Source organism: Solanum tuberosum, unplaced genomic scaffold (genome assembly GCF_000226075.1).
Source record: "Solanum tuberosum cultivar DM 1-3 516 R44 unplaced genomic scaffold, SolTub_3.0 scf00159, whole genome shotgun sequence".
In the NCBI taxonomy this organism is placed as follows: Eukaryota; Viridiplantae; Streptophyta; class Magnoliopsida; order Solanales; family Solanaceae; genus Solanum; species Solanum tuberosum.
The window spans coordinates 1,261,346-1,281,836 of NW_006239089.1; the positions used below are offsets into that span (position 1 = coordinate 1,261,346).

Below are 20,491 nucleotides of genomic sequence, written 5' to 3' on the forward strand. Positions count from 1 at the left end.
GATCCTTTTCAGTGGGTGTTGAAACACATGGAAACTCAAAGCTAGATAATTTAAAAAGGACTTTAAATGACAATCTAAATAAGGAAATTACAAAATATACCCTTAATCGTTCAAGACAAACTCTCTTTCATATAGAATGAAATTGATTAAAATATATAGAAATTTGACTAATTAGATTATTATAAAAAGGTAATTTTACAAATGATGATTCTTGTGTTATCGTGAAATACAAGTGGATGGGGCAGGCGGCAGGCCCATTACCCGTGCTGTCCATTGAAAACAAAATAAAAGCCCAGATGCAAAAGAGAGACGTTTTCCGCGAGCCCTAACCCGAATTCATATTTGTATATGCTACGGCATTAGGCGCCATTTCGATTCACGGCTTAGGGTATTTGCTAGGGTTTAGCTGCTTTCCTTGAGACTGAAAAAGGAGCTTAGTTGATCGGAGAAACAGGAATTTCAGCCATGGCTAGCACCAAAGTTCAAAGGATTATGACCCAGCCCATTGTAAGTTCGTTCACTCTTCCTCATCTTCACTGTTTAACTTTTTCATTTTCACTCGGCACTAACATTTTGGATAACGTGTTTTCTTTTGTTTGTTGCAGAACCTGATTTTCAGGTTTCTTCAGAGCGTAAGTTATTCCTCTTTTTTTTTTTGCTATTAGGATCTCAATGTTCTTAAAATTGACGTGCAAATTATTATATACAGAAAGCTCGGATTCAAATATGGCTTTTTGAACAGAAGGATCTGAGGATTGAAGGACGTATCATTGTAAGTTTCTTTACCCCAGCAAAGTAGTTGCATTGCGAATGTTGCATTATGTGTTTTCCCAGATAATTCCCCAAGGGTTGTTAGGTCTTTCCATTAACTACTCATTTAATCATCTCCCTGCACTTTCACACTCTAAATCGCCACTGTTTCCCTTAATAAAGGGAGTTTCCTAAGTTATCTTTTGAGTAATAGCACAGACAAATCATGTGCCTCTTCTAGTTCTAATCATCTGATCATGTATTCCAGCATACCACCATTGAACTCTTGACCTGGTGGAGTGGAGAGTAATCCATCAACCACTAAGAATGAGAATAGCCATTAATTTGTAGGTCTAATCATTTATGCTACTTATCAGAAAAATTAAATTATACAGATTTATAAAGTTCCTGAAGATATGTGTTACTTCAGAGATCCTTATGTAAACTATGTACCAACAGTTCTAGCTATTAGAATGCATACTTTCTTTTGGGTGTTTGGAATTATGTAGGTTCTAGCTTAATGTGTAATAGGTGCCAGAAATTTGTAACATAAAGTTCGTGTCTGGCAATTGGCATGACTTGTATTTATAAGGAGGTGTAGAACCATTCATTTCCAACTTGAGGTTTGGGTATTGCGTCACTAGGATTCAAAGAGGGAAACATCAGTGTTGACTCTTTGTCTTGTGTGGTTTACCATATAAATAGGGACATGTATTTCCTTAATAAGCTAGTGGTGAAAGCTTTTTAGTCCTCACTTTCTTCTATCTTGAACTTCTAATTTCTTTACTGATTCCATGTTTGCATTTTCTGCTAAACTTTGGACTAGTAAATAGTAATATCTGATGACTAGTTTAAAACACCGGTTAACTATCTGTAATCAAATACCTTCTTTAGATGTAGGATAGGTTTGATCTTAAGTAAAGCTTTCAAGAGTCTATACAAAGTTATTATGTGCTATGTTCAATTTAGTAGATTGTGGAAGGACTTAGTTTTTGTAATGGAGTTCTCAATAAAAAAAAGTGAAGATTTGGTTATAAATGTGGATTAAATTTTCCAACAAACTGGAAGGCAGTACAAAGAGAAAAATAAAGAGAAACAAAGAAAAAAACAATTTCCATGTCAATACCATGGTTGGGGCATTCTAAGCATCCAGCTTATGGAAGTTTAGATATTTTCCAAGTTAAATACATTCTTTCACCAAATTTGTATTCAAAAATCATATTACCTTCATTTGTATCGATGGATTCAACTCTGAGCCCAAACCATCTTGCAGTAATTATCAGTTGCCAATAAAAAATCTGGTGCGTGCTTTTAGTAAATTCATGATAGAAATTTTGGTAGTCCATATTTGTTAAACCCATATTAGTTCCTTTTATCCGTGAAGTATGCCTAGAAAGTCATACTGAATATACTGGATGAAAAAAAAGAAACTGTCATGGAAATGTCGTGTGTGCTGTAGTAAGCTCATGATTATGTATATGTATTGCCAGTGCATGTTGGGCTCACAATCTGTCATTTGGGTCCTTCTACACAAGATGTATGCCTGGATAGTTCTGCTGTTCCTGTTAGAGCAAAGCAAGGCCTAACTTTTTTTTTATTTTTTCTGTCACATAACTCTAGTTTCTTATGGCACTGATAGTTGTAGCTTGATTTTGGGATGGACTTAAGTCCGAGTAGTTTGAATTAGTAATTCAAGTTTTGAGAGCAAATATGGAACATTCAAACTTTTGAAGTTCAGATGTATTTCCCTTTTGGGTTTTTGGTGTAAAGTGTAAAACTAGAATATGTTAATACAGTTGACAGGATGTTAGATTTTCTCACTTCCCTACAGTAATTGTTAAGGAACTGAATTTAATGTAATTTTTCGCACAATCTTGGGGCTTCATTTATACAACCTTACCATTCTAAAAGAATTAGTCACTCAAACTTTACTGTAATAGTTGCTGACTTATCTTCATTATTATTTGTTGCCTGGTTTTACAGAGCTTGTATAGTGAGCAGATTTGTATCATAAGGCCTCTAGGATTTGACTAGTGAATATGAAGTCAATCACTTTGACGTTTTGTTAGTTTGTGCAGATTTGTGATGGGTTGGGTCATTTTAAAAATTTCTATGTTTTAATTTATGTTGTGTTTGACTCAATTTAAGAGTTCAAGAAAGTAAGACTTTTGGAACTTGTGGTCTTAAACCTGCCGTGGCATATGTATGGCTATAACAACATGCCTTAATTAAGGGGTAAATAGAATAGTTAAATTGTTTCCAAATTTAGGAAGGTGCCATTCTTATTGGAGCAGACTAATAAGGAGGGCGTATCACATAAAATTGAATGGAGGAGTATTTTCTGCAAGCTGTGTAAATGTTGTTGTGCTGTAAATTTTGCTCCTTTGCTTGCTTTTTAAGTTTTGAATTTTTTTTCTGATAATTGAAGCATGTATATATGTTTCATCCTTGTAATTGTAATATTTAGTGCTGTGTTTTGTTCTGTAACCCCGGGCCCCTGTAAGTTTCCTGTGATCACTAGGGATAGTTTAGTCACCAAATCTATTCTGGCTCTGTAGATCTTCCGATGTACATACCCTAACATATAAAGGTTTGTACTATAATAGTCTTTGTTTGGAAGATTTTACAGTCTCTTATTAAAAAAAAAAAACCAAAAGCTTACCTTGGATGTGAATGTGAAAATATACCAACTTGAAAGGTTTTCGGTTTGAATTCTTAGACCTTGATATTTGTTCTTTTTGAATAATCCATAGTTGGGATTTCTCTTTACCTTACGAAGAAAAAATCTATACTGGATTTCTTAAGCTGGTTCTGGATGCGAAAGAATAATCTGGATTATAAATTGTTTTCTGCTTCTCAACCAGGGATTAGATATGTTTAGACTCCGGGAAATAGCTGGATCATCAGTTGTTGCGCATTATATGCTCAAAAAAGTTTTTTGAATTAACTAGTAAGCATATTTTGGTGTCATGTACCTGTATTGGTCAATTCTTAAGAAGCAGCTCTTTTTCTGTTTCTGGTCATTGTGTGAAGTAGTTTTTGACAAAGGTTGTTTGCAAATGATTGACACTCATAAATGAGCAAATGAGTTCAAATGGATGCACTTGAATTACTGCGTTTTTGCATCTTTTTCCTTTGGGATAAATCAAAAGAATTGAATGTTGGTTTTGCCTCTTGCATCACCTGCATCCTTTTGGCTAGAAAAGTCATCAAGCTAGGTACCTAACTCATTTGCATCCTATATCTATATCCTTCCATGCTACTGCTCTACGCAGTTTAACAGTGATTTGTCTGGTACTTGTTGACTAATAGGTAAATTTGTTTGTGTTGTTTAGGGTTTTGATGAGTACATGAATTTAGTTCTGGATGATGCTGAGGAAGTTAATGTGAAGAAGAAAACCAGCAAGCAGTTGGGTGGGTGACCATTGCCTTGACTCTAGCCTTACCCTCTTCCATAATTACCAGAGGAACTAACTTTCATCTCCTCTGTGGTTTTATGCAGGGCGGATTCTTCTGAAAGGCGATAATATTACTCTGATGATGAACTCGTATGTCATTGTTATTCTATTTTTCTGATGCACCTAAAATCACAGTTTATAAACATATATAGCGATTATATCTATCTGTTCACTTGTTATGATCGTTTTTCTTTCCAACTCTCCCTTACCTCCACCTGAGGTGATAAGGAGGGGGACGTTACAGCTGTTTTACTTATTTCATGTTTTTTTTCTATGTAGGGGGAAATAATTTCTTGTCTGTTGGAGTAGGAAAGTTGGTGGCATCTTGTACGTGTTCACCAGATGCAAATTGAAACCATGTGACCTCATGAATGACAGAATTGCATGGCCCTGACTTTCATTTAGTGTGTGTATGTTGATGTAGGTAAAATATTTGACATGGTTTCATTGAACCAAATGCTTTGATTGTTGTATGAATGTCTATTCATGACATAAGATCCGGGCTCCTCTCCATTCCTGTGTTAGTTGATGGCTTGACTACTAGCGCCAAAGGAAGTGTATATTTTTCCAAGTTTTTGTTGGTCGAGTATAACTCCACATTATTATCATTTGAACCATGCTTGTCAGCTACCTACCATGACTGTTGCGCCACCCACTCTCGTCTCTCAAACTATACTAGTTGTGCAACTGATGTTATGTCATTTCTTGCATGTGACAATTGATTGCTTTTGGCAGATCTGGGGAAGACGCACCCCCCTTTAACCCCCTGCCTGTGCCAACTTTTTGTCGAAACGTAAGACAATTTAGGTGTTTGGAAGGCAGAGAATTTGTGTATTATATTAGGTAGGGATCAGTTATTTATTTTATTAGTTTTATTTATGAAAAAGCTAAACTTCTAAGCAACTATAAAACATGTTATTATTTATGCAGAATTTAATACATGTATAAATCACTTCTAAATCAACTATCAAACAACCTTTAGCTCCTAAGAAGCCGAAATCACACTCTAGTGAGATGGTGACGTGCCCAAAACGTGGAGATGAGAGTAAATCCATGGGGGCACCAAATATGTGGAAATAATAGTGTTAGGTGTGGGAGATGAGGGATAAATCCTTGGCAAACGACTATCTTGACTTTATGTCCAATTTCTCCATAGTCTGTCCATAATTTCATTGTCATATGATACAGCACCATGATCGATCCATATATGTGGGTCAGCGCCATTTTTATTGTTATCATTACTCCTTTTGCTATAATTTGTTTGTTCTATTTGTTATTTTAGTTCATTTAAAAAATATATCATTCTCTTCTTATCAACTCTTTAATTATAACTTTTCACTCATAAAATTAAAGAATATTTTAATACATTTAATATATATTTTTAATTTAAGACCACAAAATTAAAAAATTTCTTCTACTTAATTTATTATCAAATCACGCTCAAAAAGATCGTTTATATCAGAATGAGGATCTTATTTATTCTTTTAAAAATAAAGAGGTGGTGTGCTAAACAATTTCAAATCTCACCACACATATGAGGTCAGCCACAAAAATAAAGAGTGGTTGGAACGGATCTATACGGTCCATCTCTCTTTATACGAGTCCCGTGAGAGCGAAAGAAAATGACAAAAACTCCGTATATATATAATACTAATGGAAAAAGGAAAGGTAAACATCACTAACGACAGTTGCGGAGCAAAGTGAGTGAGGTGCGAGGGAGAGAATCTGTTTAGCTTAGAATCAACGAGAAAGGAGATGGCGAACGAGGAGGCGGAGAAGAAGAAGAATACAACTTCTAGTGAAGCTAAGCAGCCATTGAAGACGGCGAAGAAAAAAGCATTAGGTTGGATGGAATGGTTACGAGGATGGTTCTATTTGGTTTACGAGATGATTTTTCAAAGGATATTAGCCAGTCATTTGCAGAATCCTATGCCTCTTCCTCCTATTAACGACCTTACTTGCATCGTTACTGGTTCTACTAGCGGTATCGGCCGTGAAATCGCTCGGTATGCTTTACTTTATGCTTATTACTCTTTGCTTGAAGAAAATTTGAGATTCTGCTGCTAATTTGTGTAATTTCTGAAGGAAGATGGATTTGCTTATTGATTATAGTGAACTAGTGGAGAAATAGCTTTTAGAGTCCGCCGTTATAAGAGCTTAAACTAATTTGAATTGTGATAATGCCTTGTTTTGAAGTGCCATCTAGATTTTTGTTTCCTTTTTTTATTCTTTGTTTTGTGGTTTGTCAACAAAAGAAGACCGAGAAATGAATTTTGTGGTGTTTATTCCCTTTTCTCATTGAAGTCTCAATTTAATAGGATATGTTGCTCAGGAAGTTACTGGCTATTTGAAGCTGCACTGTGCACTTTAGTATGAAACTTGCAGTTGTTCACCTTGCAGACAGAACTTTATACTGGGATACATTACTAACTCGTAATACTTGTTTGCAATGGTTGTCCTAGATGAAACTTTCTAAACTGACTTTCAATCAGCTGCAGTTGTGCATGTACAGGGGAATAGAACTGGTTATTTATTTTTATTCTAGGTTTGCTTTCGAGTTTAAGAAACTCTGTAGTTTAATACCTTTCCTGGTGGACTTTAATTAGCCATTTTGGATTACCACAGAAGGGGAACAGATTTCAAAAGGGAGGGTCATTTGGTGTCTTTAAAATCTTGGCATTGAGGTCATATTCGGAGTTAGTAGGTTGCTTTAGGCACTCCACCATCTGGTCACAGGAATGGATACGGTTGTTGTTTGCTTGGAATGCCAAGAATATTCTCGTCATATGTATCGACCCGAGCGTTTAGTGTTCCTTCTAATTCCCAATAATGCTAGCAATCTTTGTCCTCCTCTGATTTGGTTGTCTCTAAGAGATATCATATTGAATTTGATTCAATTTTAATTTCTTTAACTGACTGTAACTCACCGAAAAGTACCATTAAATGGTGTAGAGCTTGGGAAACAATGTCTTCACATTTGTCAAGTATTTGTATCTCCTGTAATGCCCTTTTTATTTGAAGCTTGACATCTCACGGTAAATGGCACCACACACTTGATATCAGCTACATATCAAATCATGTGGGAAGTGTTCTGGTGCCTTTAGTAGTTCAAGAGGATGAAAAATGTGAAACAGAATCCCGACTCTAGGGCCATTCAAGAGTGCAAGATGGCTTATGAGATTGCTCTATGAAAGAGATAATGATTTGTTATTTAATGTTTCGTCAGTAACATGCTATTTTCTGTAAGTTTGGATATTTCCTTATTGAGAAAGATGCCCTTTTGGGATATCACATTTAAACTTTTGGATGAAATAACTTGCTCTATTTATGTGCCTGATGAAACAATTATTCTTGCCTTGATTCCCGTTGGAAAACAATCTGGAACATGTAAACAGTCCAACCTTTTATTACTATTGCTGTGAGAAAGCTGTGAAATGCATTTAGCCAATTATCTATAACTAACAAATAAATAGAATAACTTTGAACTTGCCAACTGCTAATGAAAGAATGGAATCCAAGCATATTCTAATACCTATTTAAGGTAAAAGGAGGAGATATGAATAACTTTTGTGCTCCTGAAACAAAGAAAATTGAATCAGAATTTATCTTCTTCCCTTATCAGTGTTTCCTTTTTTGCTTTCTCTAATCCTTATTTGGTGGCTGATAGCCTTTGAGCTGAAAAGTACTGAAAGTTGATCCATCTAATTGTGGTCTAGCTTTACTAAGACTCATTCAATTTTCTATCTCTTCTGCGAATAGTCTTTTGTTTCATATTTGATAACTCAAAGCAAAAGAGGAGTAGATCTTTGTTTCATCTCTGGCTGCGAGTAATTTCTCATCCAATCTACATCCTTGATCCCACAGTATGTGTTACCTAACATGATTATCCTAAGGATATCCACATATCAGGGTCTGATGCATTATTCTTCCGTGATAAATAATGTTACACCATATGATTTTCTATGTGCCCTTTCTTTATATTGTTATCTTCATTATTCTGTTGAATCTGTTAATCTCTTCTTACTCATCTTTCAGTTACAAGGATTTGGAAGAAGTTTTCTAGTCCATTTTCTCTAATGTACAAAAATTCTGCTTTTGCATTAGACAGGCAGTTGGCAGAAGCAGGAGCACATGTTGTTATGGCTGTCAGAAGCACCAATCGTGCACAGGAGTTAGTACGGCAATGGCAGGAAGAATGGTCTGGCAAGGGCCTTCCACTCAACATTGAGGTATATTATCTTTCATCTCATAGTAGTATCAAGTATGATATGGCTAGGAAGTAGTACAGCTGTATGCTAGTTTATTACAAATGTTTAAGTTTCAAGAATTTTTAAGTTGGTGTTAATGATTCTTGTTCAATGTCATGAAAATATTGTCCTAATTGAATATAATTCACATTTGTTGCAAGGTCATGGAGCTTGATCTTCTCTCTTTGGATTCTGTTGCACGATTCGCAGAAGCATGGAATGCCCGCATGGCACCAGTACATGTTCTCATCAATAATGCCGGCATATTTTCAATTGGAGGTTAGTGCGGTATTAGTTTCTTCTTATTAACTGGCAGTAACCAAAATGTGCACTCTTCTTGTGTGATACTTGAGCTGTGACACCTTGAGACAACTATTAGGTTTCAGCTACATCATGAAGCCTTTCTTACTTAAAGATAAAAAGTAAAAGCTTGCCCTTACTAACTTGATATCCAATTCTAATCTGTCAAATGTCATAGCGTGTTTGCATGTTTCAGCATTTTCATCATGTGGTCAAGTTTTCTGTTTGCTTCCTTAGTTTTGAAGTTTATGGTATATGTGGAGCTTTATAGAAATACCTGTTTCCATGTAACTAAGCCTCTGAAAATCAAGGCCTTAAATCTTTGTATGTGTTAAGTTTGTGTATATGTCAAATCATTAAAAAAAGAGTTAGTGTATATGTCAGATTCATGCAACACCAAACACATCAGTGATTTTCTTATTCTTTTTTTTTTATGACAAGGGAAACCCGCAGCCGCTACCCTTTGGGTGCGCACAGGGTAAAACCCCGCTCCTATGCAATAGCTTGTAAACCACATAGGAGAGGTAACCCGCACTAGGCAAGCCTGGTGCGACGAGTTCGACCTAGAAGGCAAACCCCTTGCTTTCGCTGGCAAGGGGTTTCGAACTTGAGACCTCCAACATGGAAGTCCCAAGCCCTTCTTATTCTACATGGTTAGTCTTAAGAATTTTTCAATAGTTGAGACTTGAGATAATAATGAATCTTAAATGGTCCATTTCCAGCTTCAGACAGGTCGGAAGTTATGGAATTCACTAGGGCTACCTGGTAAACATGAAATATGATTTATGATTAATGTCAAATAAGAACTTCAGCAAAGTTTGTAAGATTTCTACTTTTTGGTATACTTCTTCTATTAGGGGGTGTTTAATGCCCTTTGTTTATAAAATTTTATACCTTGATCAAAAGAAAGAACATCATCAAGGTATCTCTTTTCGGCTCTCTAGTCTTTGGATGGAATGTTATAGAAAGATTCAGAAGGAGAAATTCTATTCAATTAGTTACTTGCTTGATATGGATAAAATGAAGGATGTCTCATGTCAGATTCTGAAGTAGAAGAGCCTGTAGAGCAGCATCTGGGTCTTTTACTGGATAATCACCTTGTCATGCTTACATCTTATGAGTTCAGTTCAAGCATTATTTATAGTGTAAATTAATGTAAAATGTTCTACTATCCTAGGACGAGTTGCAACGGTTTGTCTACATGTCTTGGTCAAAACACAGCTTAGTGTTGTGTATTGTTGGAATTGGTTATTGTAGATTTGTAGCAACTTTAGGTTTATGATTGAATATTTCAATATGCACCTTCAGATTGGCAATTATATGTTCCTAGAAATTTTTTCTTTTAAGAACTACAATTTTAGATGTTTATCATGTTCACATTCACGTGTGTACCAGAACTCTCAATCATGATAATAGGTAACCAGAAAATCGTATGTTGGTCACCTGTATTAATCTAATTGCCTTAGCCTGACTTCATGCTTTGGCTTTGGCTTGCATTAGGGTTTTCCTTTGCTAATGCACTAATGCTTGGCTAGTGGGGGTGCATTTAGCAGTTTTAACAGGGACAATACATTGTGTCTGCAATAGAAATATTGGTACAGCTTTTTACCTGTTTTCTCCTTTAGATGGAAACTGAATGATTGATAGCTGAGTGAGTGCACATTCTTTTATCTGGAGACTTGTGAGGCTTTGCTTCTGCCCTTCTAACTTAGGCTAATGAATTGTGTTGTTTTCTACAGAACCACAGAAGTTTTCAAAAGATGGGTATGAGGAACACATGCAAGTGAATCATCTAGCTCCGGCTATGCTTTCCATATTGCTTTTACCATCACTTATTAGAGGTTCCCCAAGCCGAATTATTAACGTAAACTCTACTGTAAGTCTTAGCAATATTCCCCCGCTATAGATGGATATGTTATACACTCAATTGTTTGTCTCCTCACTTTCGGCACTCAGTTACTGCTTTGAATGATCTTGATTTTCCATGATATGGATACTTTAAAATGAGTTGCAAACTGAAGTTTCAGCATTGGTGAAAACATTTTATCTAGTATGCATTAATTTGATATAGCTTAAACAACAGGCTTTTCCAAAGTAATGATATACAGCAATATGGAGGTGGTTTAGCATAGACTTCATTATTTCAGCCTTTTTGTTTTGGAAGCCTTTGCCTTCCTCATGAACGGTCTGAGCAGAAAAAAGATATTTTACCGGTTGGGATATTGAAGTCGTCTGTCCTAGATCTTTGCTCTTGAATATTTATGGTGTATGTGTTAATAATATATAAGGAAAAAAAAGATACATACTATTAGGACTTGCTGAACTTTGCCGCATAATGGAACGTGGTGGTGGATAAAGAGTAATTTTGACTTCAAGTTTTAAAAACTGTCGAAAGCCCTTAAAAGTTTGTGAGCTTGAACTTTTCCTTTCGGACAATTTATTTGGGGTGATAATTATTGTTTGATTTACTCATTCAATTTGACTATAATGCTATGCCTGAAAGATGATGTATCCATATTTTCATTCTTGATTCTCTTTGCTTAGTATGCTTGTTGGAACTTGCCTTTCTTTATTCTCTTAGTTCGAATTTAAAATATTGATTGTTGGTAACTCTTTGGTCAGGCTTTGTCTTAGTCTTGCTTTTACTTGAACATGTCGGTTCATTTTATGGTCTAGGTTACTTGCTTATTGGTTTTATGACCTAAATCATTATATTGGATATGAAAAAAGATGAAGCAAAACGCAGTAGCTAATAAATCCTATATAGTTATGCCAAATTTGGGGTTGAAAGTGAAATAAAAGAACGGAGCAGTAGTTATGGAGGCTATTCTCCAACGAAACCAAGTCTCTAAGTTTGAGGAGGGGTGGATGTAGTTGCTTTGAAATAAATTTATCTTGTAATTTAAGTGATTGCCTCCACTTAAGTTTATGGCTTATGTTACGGCTACTGACAGGAATATAGTTTATTTCATCTGTGTAGATGCACTATGTTGGGTTTGTCGATCCAGAAGATATGAATGTTGTATCCGGAAAGAGAAAGTACACCAGTGTAGTGGGATATGGAGGCAGCAAGCTTGCTCAGGTATTTTCTAAAAGGTTATCAGCTATTACTTGCTAATGGTCTTTTGCTTGTCGTGTTAGCATTAATTGAGATGCTACAACCTGTTCAACCACAGCACACCTTAACACAAGTGGCTGCCTAATTATATTTCATTTTTTCTTTTCACGATTTAGGAAGGTTGCATTCTGCCTAGTAAATAAAGCTTAGGTACCTGAGTTTTTCCATATGGTATGCCTCTTCCCTATTGAACAATTCTTTTGTTTCCGCTTCGCTAAAGCCAATAGTTGCTCTTACCCTTCAGAAGCTCTCCTATTTCCTCTCAATTTATGCTGATGGAAATACTAGTGGAGATTAATTGCCCATCATCACTCCAATAGTTATTACATCTATTAGGCATAAAGTGCTTAAAAGTGGGTTCGCTCTGGAGTCTGGTCAAGATCATCTTGAGTAGTGATAAAAAACCAATTTGAATATGTTGGATGGGACCCATCAAAGAGTTATCAGAAACTAGAAGACATTATTTTTTGGTAATTTGGGATGCAAACATCCAAAGGCACATCTTCAATACTTTGCTGCATGTCCATTAAGAGCTATTACTGTAATCTCTTAATTCCACAGGTTGATCCAAAAATTGATTTCTGTAGGGAGATGTTCATCTGCTTGTCAAAAGTTGCGCTAATACAAATGTGCAAGTTCATCTAGGAAGTACTCTTTTTTTGTTAATTTTTTGTGCACTTCTAATCATCGATGTAATAATAAATTGGGAAGCCTTGCATCAGCAGTAAACAACCAGGCAGGGTACATTGAAGCAAAAGATCAAGTATAGAACACATTGTATATAGCTTCTTATTAGTAATCATTTCAAGCATAAAATCATCTAGGATTTATGATAGTTAAAATTGAACTTAAGATGCTAAGCTCTTATTCCTTCTTCTTAGTATGTGTTTCCATTTGAGTTCTAATAAAATCCGGCTTTGTTGATTTTGCTCTCCAGTAACTAATCCACTGTGGTTCGGAAGTGCAGATTATGTTCAGTAGCATCCTTCATAAGAGACTACCTGCTGAATCTGGCATAAGTGTAGTATGTAATACTCCTGGAATTGTTCTAACCAATGTTGTAAGTTCTTGATAACTTCGCTATTTGTTTCTCTAGTTACCATCTTTAATGTTATTGCCATACCTTGTCTTGATGTACCCATGTCAAACGTGAGTGATATGGGTGCAGTACTCTGTACAGATCCTCTTTTCAAATTAATTGTGTAAATCCTTTGATATACACTAGAGATTATTAAAAAGGTAGTCGTAGTCAACTCGGATACTTGCATACGGTGGGGTTGGATACACATGTAACGATTCCATGTGAAAAACTTCCAGCTTCCATTATTTAATGCACATATATCTGTTTGACTTGAAGAGCCTCACATGGTTACATTTTAAAAGATTCTCTAGAAGAGGTTCTGATCCCAACTAGACTTGGCCTTTCACTAATCAGCCTTAACATGCTCAACTTAAATGCCAAAATAGGCCAATTAAGATGATGTCGTTGCTTCATGTGGTACCCCTGTGCCTCCATCTTTATTTATTCTGCTGCTTCCTCTATCCCAATTTTTTTTTTGATGACAAGGGAAACCCGCTGCCGCTACCCTTTGGGTGCGCATAGGGTAAAACCTTCGCTCCTATGCAATAGCTCACAAACCACATAGGAGAGGTAACCCACACTAGGCAAGCTTGGTGCGACCTCTATCCCAATTTATGTAGCACTTTACGCTTTTTGAGATTCAAACCAAGTAAATTTTGACCAACATCTTGAGATACATTTTCATCATATTGACATGAGAAGAATTGCAACTTGTAGTACTTCTCGTATAGTTTTTGAATGTGTAACTTTTAATTTTAATTTTAAAATATTGAGTTGATCTAATCTAATTTAGTTTCAATGATTAGTCTAATTAGATCTTAGAAAGCGAAAAACACCACATAAATTGGGACAGAGGGAGTTATAAGCTTCCAATCCCTAAAGAGTAACAACAAACCCAATGTAATCCAATGTACGCAGACCTTACACAGAGAGACAATCTGATAGACCCTTGGCTCAAAGGACGATAAAGGCAGAAGCAACAAGTAGAAATTACAACAAGATAATAAGATAATCGAGGCTAAAGGTACAATATGTAGAAATAGAAATTGAAACATAATGAAAAACAAGAATAATACTAATACAAAGAGAAAGGAAAAGAAATATGCTCGGCTACATACTAACCCTCTACCTTAATTCTCAACCTCTACACCCTCCTATCAAGCAAGGGTCATGTTCTCAGTGTGTTGAAGATTTACCATATCTTGCCTAATCACTTCACCTTCATACTTCTTTGGTCTACCTTTGCCCCTAAGAATTTTTTTGAGAAAACCCTATTTGAGCTAGAGTTCTAAATTTCTTGGATATGACTTTCTTCTTTTCAGTTTCTGTTCTTTTCATTCCTTTATATGATACTTTTTAACAAGTTTGCATATAAAATTGCAGGCGAGGGATCTTCCTCAGTTTTTGCAAGTTGGCTATCGTCTAATACCCTATTTTATATTCAATGCTGAAGAAGGTATGCTATACTCCAGAAAGTAAGAATATCATTTGATAATTTTCTGCAATTGTGAACTGATATACTTTTAGATAAGGTAAGAAAACTACACAACTCAACTAAGAATAATTTGACCAAAAGGAATATGAGTGAAAGAGCATATAAAAGAAACCTGAAGGACCATGCAAGTTAATTTTAGTTAAACAAACAAGTTGTATAAAAAGGGAGAAGGCAGGAGTGCATCTCATCAGAAAGACCAAATGGGAGAAGAGATTAAAACTGAGCTATGCGTGCATTCTTGTTTGGTGCATCCCTTAGATGCTGGTCCCAGGGAAAGTTCTAGACTTCTAGTGGCCCCTTGTTTTATTTAGTTGCTTGGTTATTCAGCATGTGCAGTCTAATTATTTATCTAATAATCTCCATGCATATTACTCAAATTAGTTGGTTGCTGCAGGCTCTCGAAGTACCTTGTTTGCAGCTACAGATCCTCAAATTTCAGAGTACTGTGAAATGCTGAAAGCAGATGACTGGCCAGTGTGTGCATACATTTCCCACGATTGTCGTCCCACAAATGCTTCTGAAGAAGCCCATAATATTGAAACTTCTTACAAAGTCTGGGAGAAGACGCTGGAATTGGTTGGCCTTCCTTCAGATGCAGTAGAGAGGCTTATAGAAGGGGAAGAAATTAAATGCCGATATGGAAATTCCCAGGAGTAACTCTTCGGCACTCGTTAAAGTTGTCATGCTTCCAATTCTCTTCTCTTGACCTATTTCAGAAAAGGAACAAAGTAGAAACCTGTATTACGTGATAGAAATTTTTGGCATTTGCTTCTAATTCAGCTTCTAGACATGCAACTGATGACAATATCAAGTGGCATGGAGTTCTCGTGTTCTTCGCATGAAGCCTGATGAAGGTCTGGCTACGTGTTTTCCGTTTCCCCATGTCCAAACCTTCTATAGTTTTTTGTGTCAATTCTTGTATGCAACAGACAAAAATGAACAAACTTTTTTGCCGCATGAATATGTTCCAGCGCGTCCATACGAGTCTGAAATCTAAATAAGCCACAAAAAGATAAAAGTGATCAAAATATGTCATTATTCTAGTAAGTAACTAAAATAGGCATAGTGGAAGAAAAAATTTCGTTTTATGCAATATTTCAAACGTTTTCCATTAGTCTTCCACTTTACAAAGTGTAAAAAATAGTTCCGTTATATATTAAAAATATACACGTTATGAGACTAACGGAAAACGTTTGGAATAATGCATAAAATGGAATTTTTTCTTCCACTAAGTCTATTTTAGTTACTTACTAGAATAGTGACTTATTTTGATCACTTTTATTTTTTTGTGGCTTATTTAGGTTTCGGACTCCGTCCATACTTCTTGTATCTGGGTGACTTTTAGACAATTTTGCAAATCATAGGGGTAAGTTTGGACCTTTCTTTTTTCTGTTGTATTTTATTATGATTTTGTTAGCTGAGCTGACCCACTGTTTTTAAACTCCTGTCTCCGTTATGTGCGAATGACCCAATATCAAATTAGAGATGTTAATCTTTTGTGAGTAATTTGGAGAAGTTTTGTAGTTCAAATTTTAGAACTCAACTTGAAGTTATCTATATAATCGAATGTGCAATCCCTTATTCATCTAAACCAAAAAAAAAAAAGGGAAAATGTAATTATCAAACACCTCACACTATGGCAGACCCAAAAAAAAATGTTTTTCAAACATAGGGGTGTGGCTAGAAGGTGTGTAGTCTGTAGAAACAGCTACTTGACCAATTGACCTGTCCATCAACTCTGTTCCCAGCAGATACATTAAATACACAAATACGGACTTCCAATACGTGGCAGCTTCTGATTCGCCAAAAATCAAATCGCAGTTTGCGGGCTTTTATATGCAAGAAACTATTTGACTTCCTTGTCCCTAACCCAAGAAATTGTCCCTCCCACAAAACCCAAAAAACCAGAAAGCCCAAAAGACCATTTCTCTTTTAAAAAGAAGCCACCTTTACTCTCTATAATTATTTGGATTTGCAACTCCGCCTAAACATGCAAATCAACCCCCCAAAGTTCTTCTGCAGCATCAACAACTTAGTTTGAGTCTTTCAGGTACATATATATCTCTTATCTGTCTCCTTTTTTGTAGTGATCAACAGTAAGCTTTCTCTGTTTTCATCACTTGTAAGTTCAATTTTCTGTGTTGCTCTGTTATGCAAGGCAAGACCGTGTATAATATTTCCCTTGTGGATTCATAGAGGGAGCTTTAGTGCTTCGGGTTATCCTTTTTTTTTTCCGGTTAATTTTTGCTTAGAACTGGTTTCGTAGTTTTCAGAATGCTTTGCATAAGCTAATTCTTGAAGCAAAATCTCTGTATTTCTTTTTCACTTGAAATTGAGTTTACCTCATGGTTTCGATTCATGATTTAAAATTTATGGGATTAAGCTCGTTGTATTTTCGAAGTTATGTGGGTTCATATCTTCTAGTTGTCCTAATTTGATGAAATTTTACACGTAGATTTATGCTATAAAAGTACGGATTTAGATAAACCTGGTACCGCTGTACTGCATCGGCACCTGGTTTCAACTTTATCATCGCTCACAAACTCAGATCATATATTCCAAGGATGTTAAAAGTGGAAATTAAAAGTTGCAAGAGAATGTGCTTGTAATTAAATTGTGTAAATCATAGTGGCATTTAATTTAATGACGGTATTTATATTTTAAAGTTGCGTAAATGATCTTTTAATTTTATTATCTGCATTTATATCATACTTGTTTGCTCTGTTTATTTCTTTCTTCAAAAAAACATTACTTGAAAGGATAATTTGATTTTACATATTCTTGAGCTTCTAATGTTCTTTGTTCAGTTCAATTTGATCATATAGTGTAGTGCTAATTTGATGAAAGAGGAAAATTAAATTATTTTCTGATTTGGAAGGCTTTTTGAATAGTGTAGGCCCTATTTTGCCTGTTGAAATGAAGGCAAAACTGAAAACAGAGAAAAAGGCATTAAGTCCAGTTTCTTCAATGGCTTCTTCAAATTATACAAAAAGGAGAAGCTTCAGTAGACCCTCTTGGCTTCTTTGCACTGTTGCTGGTAAATTATTCATATATATATCTACGCTCTTTTTACCTCTTCTTTATTAATTGTGTACAAACTTTCTTGGAATATTAGTTTTTATTTTATATAAATATGCCCCTTTATTCATCTTCACTTAAAAGATTCAACTCAACTGGAATGGTCTAGAGGTCAGTAAAGTGCGTTAAGAATCATTACATTTTAGATTCAAATTCAAGTGGAGGCAAAAATATCGATCACCCAATTATGGCGTAGCATGGTTCACAATGAAATCATTTTTTTAACGATCATGATGTTCGAGCTAACCTGCCTAATTTTCAAAATTTTATTTGTAAAATGTAAGTGAATGAAAATTGTACCATGGTCTTGTTTAATTGTTGGGGGTGGGGGGTATGGGGTCCATTATTCTTAGGTGATGTGAACATTTCTTTCCCTAGGAAAATGAGTATTGTGTTTACACCTTTATATTGGAAGGGTATACTGTTATGAAATGTCACTTTCTTTATAATATAATATGATAAAACCAGAAAGTTATTTTAAAAAAACTGTCCTTTTCTTATTTATGTCTATTGCAGTTTCTACCTAAATACTTCAGAATCTTTACAAAACTTTTTTTCTAATTTTTTTAAAAATTTGAATTCTAAATAGAGGGACTCATATATTTACTTTTGTTAGATGCCGTGTTGCAGAATGAAAATGATTTTTACTTTCTTTACAGAATCTTTTTCTGTTTTTATTTTCTTTTCTGAAACTTTATCTGTACCTAAGAGTAGTAGCTTTTAATTTCAGAACAACCATTTTTCTTTTTTGGGTACTAGAATCCAATGTAATTTAAATCTTGTTTTTTTCTAATTCTATGTATGAAATCATGTGCTTGGTGGTTCGCAAGATTATATAAGATCTTTTTGACTTGTGATAATATATACCTCTTAAAGGAAATTGTTCACATAAATTGTTAGAACGTTCTATCAAAAATGACGTATAGTTTTATGTACTTAAGAAAATTAGACTTACGTTCTAACAACATACTTATAAGCTTACCAAAAAAACAAATAAAAGAGGTCACATGGTGGTCTTTTTAACTTTTAATCTTGGCTTAAAATAAATATTTATTCATCACTTTCTTAAAAGAATTTATGGGTTACATTACCTCATAATTTTTTTTTTTTTGAAACTTGGTAACTTACATTACCTCATAAAATTTATGGAGTGAATTTGAATTATTTCTTTTTAAGTACTCCATTTTGATTTTCTTTAAATACCTATTAACAATTTTACTGTGCATTTTCTTTTGCTTTAATTAATATTCCAAATAAAATATTTGAATAAAAGTAGATGTAAAAAAAGAAACTATTTTCACCTCATATAGTGATAGTTTTATTCTTTTCCAGGCTTAGGAACTATTAATCAATGATAATCAGAAAGTGCCCAAATTATTTGTGTCTAAGCTTTAGGGGAAACAAGTTAGAAGGAATTTGGTAGACAAGAATGGAGTCTTATTTTACTATTTATTGATTAATTAGTTATTTCCTTTACAAAGAAATAAAATATTTTTGAATTTCTAGTTGGTATACATAGATTATAAATAGTTACCACATGGATTTGAAACTAGTGATGACAATAGTCAAAACTAGTGATTTCATTTTCATGTACATCCAAATTTGTCACTATCTACACATGGGCAAGATATGGGCTAAAGTTGAAAACAATGTGCTTTTGCAATTCAAATTTCAAATTCTTCAACTGTCAAGTAAAATCAAATCATTAAAATTTATTTAATTCTATTGAATTTGAGTTGTTTTTGTTCTCATTAGATTTGGATGAGAAGATGAACAAGGTGGCTCTTAAAATCCCAGAAAAAGGCAGTCCAGACAGTTTTGCGGAACGCGCTGACGCCTATTACCAGAAACGACCACAGCTTATGGCCTTGCTTCAAGAACTGTACAATAGCTATGTCTCTTTAGCAGATCGCTACTGCCAAGCACTAGCCAAGAACCATAATCATCGTCGCTATTCATCTCCTATTCCACCATTAAATTACAATGAAAATGGTAATTGTGATGAGGAAGAGTATAGTGGAGAGATCATTGATTCTGATGCTGAGAGTTCTTTATCATTTCAGCCTTCCTTTCCACCTTCAACACAAGACAAATTTGATATTGAAATGATTGTTGCTGACTTGGTGATCAGAAATGTGGACTATGATCTTGTCTTAGATGAGCTTAATCTAGTGGAGAGACAAAACAATGAGTCATCAAGGAAGATAGAGTTGCAGAAAAGCTTACTGGATGTGATGGAATCAGAGAGGTTGGTTCTGTTAAATGAGAATGCTAGATTGGGATACAAGGTGGCTACGTTAATGGAGGAAAACAAGGCGGTGTCTTCAGAATCTTTGTTCATGAAGAGGAAGGTTGCTGAGCTTGCGGGGTGCATATTGAAGATGAGGGAGGATCATAGGGTTTGCATGCTAAGTCGAAAGATTGAGGATCTTCGAGGACAAATATATGGGCTGGAGAAGAGGAACAAAGAGTATTATGATCAGCTTGTGAAGCATGAAGAAGAGAAGACGCGTAGGTCCAAATCAATGAAGGTTAAAGGAGAAGTTAACATGAAATATTGCTTTAAAGTTCCTGAAGATGTTGTTGCTGGGATTACTAGGAGCTTTAGTTTTGGAAATCTGAAAAAGGGTGGTGGTGAACAGAAAGTAAATGCTAATGCTGAAGTTAAGAAGAAAGTTCCTAAGTTGTGGGATAGGGTCAAGAAGTTTGATATCTTCTTTTGTGGACCTAATTTCAACACAGTTTATTGCTGATGAATGGGCAATCTAAATGTTTACTAGATTGTTATTATAACTTTACTAGTATACCGTTAATTGGGCAGAGAGAGAGAGAGAGACTTGGCTCTTGTATTTTGTATGTTCTACTCCACCCTTTTAGCAGGATATGAATGACATATGAAGAAAACTTCAATTGCTGCCCTAATGACAGATAGTTTCTATGATATAGATGGGCAAGATCCTCCAA

The 20,491-nt window shown here is 35.1% G+C and overlaps 3 protein-coding genes across 4 annotated transcripts; all 3 read left to right on the forward strand.

Moving 5' to 3' along the window:
• The first annotated feature begins 334 nt into the window (after positions 1–334).
• On the forward strand, positions 335–4,842 carry LOC102600833 (small nuclear ribonucleoprotein E-like). Its single transcript, XM_006353879.2, has 6 exons — positions 335–507; positions 606–632; positions 710–772; positions 4,086–4,164; positions 4,253–4,298; positions 4,488–4,842. Exons 1-6 carry the CDS (start codon positions 466–468, stop codon positions 4,495–4,497), a joined length of 267 nt encoding a protein of 88 aa, XP_006353941.1. The 5' UTR covers positions 335–465; the 3' UTR covers positions 4,498–4,842.
• Positions 4,843–5,791: 949 nt separating this feature from the next.
• Positions 5,792–15,412, forward strand: LOC102601176 (retinol dehydrogenase 12-like). The gene is made up of 8 exons (XM_006353880.2): positions 5,792–6,214; positions 8,317–8,437; positions 8,617–8,734; positions 10,495–10,631; positions 11,736–11,837; positions 12,841–12,933; positions 14,338–14,410; positions 14,844–15,412. Exons 1-8 carry the CDS (start codon positions 5,964–5,966, stop codon positions 15,104–15,106), a joined length of 1,158 nt encoding a protein of 385 aa, XP_006353942.1. The 5' UTR covers positions 5,792–5,963; the 3' UTR covers positions 15,107–15,412.
• An 896-nt stretch (positions 15,413–16,308) lies between these two features.
• On the forward strand, positions 16,309–20,449 carry LOC102601518 (kinase-interacting family protein). 2 transcript variants are annotated; one of them, XM_006353882.2, is made up of 3 exons: positions 16,309–16,499; positions 17,341–17,486; positions 19,283–20,449. In XM_006353882.2, exons 2-3 carry the CDS (start codon positions 17,366–17,368, stop codon positions 20,278–20,280), a joined length of 1,119 nt encoding a protein of 372 aa, XP_006353944.1. In that variant the 5' UTR covers positions 16,309–16,499; positions 17,341–17,365; the 3' UTR covers positions 20,281–20,449. The 2 variants fall into 2 exon arrangements, with proteins under 2 accessions (XP_006353944.1, XP_006353943.1); XM_006353881.2 differs by having other exon boundaries at positions 17,346–17,486.
• Positions 20,450–20,491: the final 42 nt, after the last annotated feature.